Source organism: Chiloscyllium plagiosum, unplaced genomic scaffold (assembly GCF_037043375.1).
Source record: "Chiloscyllium plagiosum isolate Xiang-an unplaced genomic scaffold, Cpla_swu_hap1 HiC_scaffold_27, whole genome shotgun sequence".
Taxonomy (NCBI): domain Eukaryota; kingdom Metazoa; phylum Chordata; class Chondrichthyes; order Orectolobiformes; family Hemiscylliidae; genus Chiloscyllium; species Chiloscyllium plagiosum.
The window spans coordinates 69545344-69551602 of record NW_028270165.1 but is presented as its reverse complement, the minus strand read 5'-3'; the positions used below and the strand labels follow the sequence as shown (position 1 = coordinate 69551602).

At 40.7% G+C, this 6259-nt stretch overlaps 1 gene segment (V, D, J or C); it reads right to left on the bottom strand.

Annotated features, from left to right (window-relative positions):
- Positions 1 to 259: 259 nt before the first annotated feature.
- Positions 260 to 1287, bottom strand: LOC122543707 (T cell receptor alpha variable 38-1-like). The segment is given in 2 exon segments: positions 260 to 600; positions 1275 to 1287. Coding segments are annotated over 2 exon segments (354 nt in total).
- Between the last annotated feature and the right edge of the window lie 4972 nt (positions 1288 to 6259).

Sequence of the window (6259 nt, the reverse complement as noted above, 5' to 3'; positions counted from 1 at the left end):
GGCCGGCTGCACAGCTTGTATTCTCAATGAAATTGAGTGAGGTGTTCTCTGAGATCCCCAAACAAAGAGCAGGGTGTTCGGTGCTCACAGAGTCAATACAATAATCAGAAACAGTATTCACTGTGAAGAACTGTAAATGCTGATGGTGTGATCTGCACTACAAGACTTTCCCTTCACATGAATATGAAGCATAGGTCTGCGACCTGCTGTTACAAACAGTCCTCAATAACAGCAGCTGTGACCCAGAAACATGCCGCAGTCAGTATACGAGGATTTCACTCCATTCTGTCACTGTGAGGTTTATTGCACAGTAATACACGACAGTGTCAGACAGCGGAAGCTGCGAGATTTTCAATCGGTACGACTTCTCTGTCTTCTGGAGGGCATCAGAAAACCGGGTCTGAGCGAAATCTGCCTTCACGTCAGCACCACCGCCCGTGTGCCTCCGAACTGCAAACTCGGGCTGTTTGCCTGAGTATTGACGGTACCAGAACAAGTAGTAAACATCGTCAGCGTAGTTGCAATTTAAAGTGACATCTTCTCCCTCTGTCTGCATGAACGAAAAATACTGTTGACTAATAGGAACTGCATCGCTCAGATCTGGAACATAGCATTTAAGAAAATAGAAATCAACGACTAAACGTTCGAGAAAAGTGAACTGAATTTAGAAATACATGATCTTATCTATTATAAATAGAATTTAGAGTAGAAAAAGCATATTAGGACTGTTAGGCTCATAACTATGTGCACAACAAGCACATACAAACTTCCCATTTCTCCGCCTCATTTTGTGAGCATGTGTTTACAGCCCTTTCTCCCTCGTTTGTTTATCTGCGTTGCTCTTAAGTGCATTTTTGTTGTTCATTCTAACTACTCCATATGGTAAAAAAAAAACTATTTTATCAATTCTCTGGCTAAACATTTGATTTTTCTTTTCTGAACTGCTCATTGAATTCTTTTGTGCCATTTAAGTTTATTTTTGAAATGTATGTATCTGGAATACTCCTCTACTGCAAGAAATCGCAACGTGGTCGGAACCAAAGGTCTTTTCACCATTGGAACAACATCAGTCTGAATACCTGCTAATCTTTTCATTAGTGGAGAAAGGAAGCTAACACAAACATTAACGTCTGTCAATCTTTCAAATCCAGCAACATCTCTCCAAACCATGTTTCTATTCTGCGTTGTATCCCTTCTTTTTCCTTGTCAGTCAGTGGCCAGAAATGAGTACAATTACCAGATGTGCTCTAACCCAGCTCTGATATTTGTCTTACGTGTGTACGCCATTTATCAAATATATTCGTTCACCCATTAAACTCCTTTTTAAACGATAAAGTCCTTACAAACAATTGAACTCCTCCAGGCCAGAGAAAGAACAGACAGCCACATTGCTGCTGCTCTTGAAATCGAGGGCTGTTTTTGCGTCTCAAAAATCTGCAGAGCATCCATAAAGAAAAAGCTGTCAGTCTGGATTATGTTCAATTTGATTTCACTTCCTGTGATTCATGCGATAGGTCGATCTTGAACTGTCGAACGTCACAATTTTCTGTTTACGTCAGAAAAGAGAGAGACATTGGAGGTTGTCACTGTTGCTTAGAAAAAGATGACCAAATGTAAAGATCCTGTCTTTAATTCATCTACGAGAAGCTTGTTCGTCAACTGAATACAGAAAAAAACTCGCCTGACCCACAGCTCAAACATTAATTGATCGAAAGCTAGCTGGATGAAAAAAGGAAATTCTATTTTTGAAATTAGATTGAAAAGTTCGCTTTTCGTTCATTATCACTAATCAGAATGATACTGTAGACAGGTTGAGATCTGATATAGTTTATATATGGGACACCTGAGATTTCCGAACACATATTCCCTCTCGCTCATTGTTAGCAATCTGCAGGCTCGCTAGTCCACTCTTCCTTTACCCAAAATAGACCACACAGACTTACGGGCACAACTCTTATAGCTGGAAGAGATGTAACACTTGTCTGTTCAGTTCCACCCTCCTCAATATGCAAAGGTGCAAACACAACTCCCAGTAATGCTGTGCTTTACCTGCACTACTTACAATCCAGTCTATAGCATTTGCTGCTCACAATGTGGTCTCCTCGAAATTGAAGAACCGAAGCATATACTGGGTGGCTGCTTCACAGAACACTTGCATTTTGGTTGCAAATGAAGACCCTGAACATTCAGTACTTTGTCACTACAAAACAATAACCTGTTCCCTGGTGAATATCTTGCCTCAGGCTTGTTGCAGTAATCCAGTGAAACTCAGCGCAACCTGGAAGAACAGCATCATATTTTCCATCTGGACTCCCTGTTGAATGCATTCGTAAATTATTAGTTTTTTACTACAACAACAACAACTACTACGACTACTACTATACTACTGCTGCTGCTGCTGCTACTACTACTACTATTATTACCTACTACTATTATTATTATTATTAGTAGTAGTAATTATTATTATTATTACTAGTAATAGTAATAGTAGTAGTAGTGAATGCAATAACTTTCGGGCTTGAGATCTCCCATGTCCCCATCCCAACGCTCACAGCCAGGCCTTGTTATCACACAGTCTGCTACTGCACAGCACTGACTGTAAGCCAGTAACTGTTCCACTAAAGCTATTTCACTCTTATAGACAGATCTTTATCCATTCTTTCGCATGTCCAATTGTTCTTCTCTCTCTTTGGGCTCTATCTTCACCTACCATTTACTCCTCACCCACTGTGCCCACCTTATGATCTACATATAAACCAACACTTTTCTAATTACCATCAGTTCTGACGAAGTGTTACTGGAAATGAAATATTAACTCTGACATCTCTCTGTAGACACTGCCAGCCTTGCTGAGCTCTTACAGCTATTTTGATTTTTGCCTGATACCTTAAATATGCAGCATCAAAATAGAGATGGGTTAGGGGTGATATTGTTTGGGTGGCGATCTTGGGGTGTATGTAAAGCATTGGTGAGCGAAGATGTCTACGAGCCAAATAAGCTGACTAATTTACCTGCATTAAAATATACTTCAAATAAACGGCATCGTGTTTCTTCTGCCAATTGCATACGGTGCAGTGAATGAAATTTAAAGTTTCACTCCTCTGTTTAGCATGTCTCGACATGCTAAATGAGATATCATGTCGAGACATTGTGCAGAGGTGACACCTTCTTACGTGCTGCTACTCAACATGTGTTATGAACAACCTTAATGTTGTACATCTTCTCACGTTGAGGCTGTGCTTTTCTCCAAGACTTGCTATGGTCTGTGTTGCAGTGTCTGAGCCTGCTCAGAACAATCATTCAGTTTGAACAGATGCAGAAAATGCTGAACGTATTCAGCACAGAACTGATTTTAGTTTTGAACAGAAACTAATCTGCGTCATATCCCATTTCACTGCCCGTTGTTTATACCAGTCCACCTCACAGACCTATTATTCTGAGAGAGCGGGCCACAGTTCAGAGTGAGGAGAAACTGCAGGACTGGAGTTGGAATTTCGATCGTGTTCCTCCACTCAATAAGGTGATCTAATGGGTGCTCACCTTGCTGGATTATTCCCAAGTCTCGTATTTCGAGGCTATTTCATAACTCAATGGATATCGGTCTGAAGTGAACTCAGCATCAGAACAAAATCTCCTGGCTGATGTCTGAAATAATAACGAACTGGCAATTAACAACAGTTTGACTCCTTCATTGGGGCAATTTCTATTTTGGGAAATAACGAAAAATAATTACTGATGGTGCAGTATTCGTGCCAGAATCTGTCGTTTACAGACCTACTCACGGTGAGTTAAAATAGCACAAACACACACACGCACGTACCTGATATAAAGATGTGTTTACACACAACTTTGCGAAATGGAAACGACAAAAAGAAAACGCTTGAGAAAAATAATCTTAAAAGGGTGTTTTTATTATGTTCCGCGGTCTTATCCAGAAGGAGGCCGTAATGTTGTCTTGCCGGTTTTTGCACAGGCCGACTGCTTCTGCGTATCACTGTGGAGCTCAGTGCACAGTAGTAGACAGCAGAGTCGGAGACTTGAACCTCGGAGATATTTAAAGGAATTGTTTTCTTTTCCTTGTCCAAATGAGCAGAAAACCGGTCGGTGAAATCTTTAGATCTGTCCCCTTGTTGCTTATTGTATCTCCGCAGTAAATATCTCAGAGCTTCCCCAGGAGTCTGGATGTACCAAAAGAGAGTTTCTCCAGCTAATGCTGCTGCTGTGTAACGGCAATTCAGTGATGTAGTATGGCCTTCCTGAACGGTCCATTCAGTTGGATCCTGGGAAACTGAATACTGGCCGCTCGTTCCTGCAACAAAACATATGAAGTGTTAAAAATTTGAATAAGAAAGTAAAATCAAATGTAAATGACGAATTTAACTCTGACTTACCAGGCACCATGGCCATTATTATCAGTAAAAAATACAGTGAACACATGATATCTACTTCAAGAGCAAACAGCATGCTTGAAATGATCTGCCAACGCTAATATCAGCTACTGACATTAACTCGGGAACTGGCCTCACTTTTTGGGCAACAGAATTGAGTTTACCTACTCTGTGACTGGTTGTGTTCTCAGATGTTACGTCGACTGGGGAGGAAACAGAATCAGTTGATGACGAAAGATGAGCTTCGTTCCAAATGCATACTTTGTTGTTTTCATGTCTTTGTCATCCCCTTTCTCAGTCTCATATTTTCAGACATTTGTCTCGTTTAAATTGGCTATATTTCCAACTCAACGGCTGTATCTTTAGACACGTTAATCCTTCGCTCTATTTAAGGTGAAAACTTAATCTTTTAACGTTAATTTCATACGCCGGCATTAATCGAAGCTCAATTTTTTTTTGTCTGAAGTATCTGGGTTTGATTGTCAAGTCCTCCGGTAACATGAAGATAGTGATCAAGGGAATTGAAAAACAACAGGAAGCATCTTTTACAAAGTGTACTTTATTCCAATTTATAAATCTTTCTGTGAGGGGACAGTGGAAGCAGATTAAATGCCAACTTTCAGAATGATATTGCAAGAAGACTTGGACAGTGATTAAACATGAAAAGCTACAGAATGTTAAACGAACATTGGGAGTGGAATAAATTCTAAGGCTCCTTCAAAGAGCAGACACAACCACGATGACCGAATGCCGTGGTTTTGTGTGATAGGTTGACATGATATTTGATGCATAATTCGTAATGTCAAGTTTTCCCATTTGTTGGTGGGAGAGTAGGGTGGTCACAGAAGTCTCAACACCCACCAGTTCCTGATGCAACTGAGCAACGCTGTATAATTTCTAATTTCACACAGAGTAGTGAGTTAACTCAGAGCCAATTCTGCTGCAGTGCCGCCCTCAGTTTCAGCTTGCTGTTCTGGCTCTGAACCACCTTCCTCTCCTGTGTTACTTGAGTGATTATTGCTCCTGTCACTGTTTAAAATTGAGTGGAGCAGCTCCGAACTGGGGTCATCAGCAATGCGTTTTCCACATTGCAGAATTACAACCAGGGAGTGCCACGAGGAGACATCTCGCACCAATTCTCATTGTTATCTCATTTCTCAGTCAGCACTGCTTTCCCAGAAAAAAAACCCTCCATTCTCCTCGACCATTATGTTTGTAACCCACATATTATTATTCGTAAATCACTGATGGCAACGATCATAATTATGGTTATTATTATTAATTTCTTGTTATAATTGAGTCAGCAAGCCAGAGTGGGACAGTTGTTTCCTTAAATGACATTTAACTTAAGGAAGTACTTTTCTACTAATCTGCAATTTGGACACACATCATGCAGGTTATGCACAAAGATACAACCAGCAACCAGGGATCCCTCCGTAATTCCTGGCTTGATTATGCAGATTATACATTGGAATCCTAACTTCAGGTTAGTTCTGAGCAGAGTCACTCGACCTAAAATGGTGACAGTAATTGCTCTCTACAGACGCCATCAGACTTGCTGAGCTTTTCCACAAATTTCTACTTTTGTTTCGGATTTCAGCTTCCACTGTTCTTCCCGTTTTTACCTTAATTTTCATGAGCTGTACTCTGCAACATTTAAGTAAACTATGACGATTAGCCAGCTAGCGATCATCAAGGCCTTCGTTTCTGACTCCAACATGTATTTCAGTGCGTTGTGTCTTCAGAGATGACATGATCCCGTGCTAATCTCACTCTCAAACTTACGGTGAAGTGCGTTAGAGGGCGCCTCAAACCAAGAAATAGAAACAACGCAACTCCAGAGAGAGTCATGCAGGACATTCCTGAAGAGG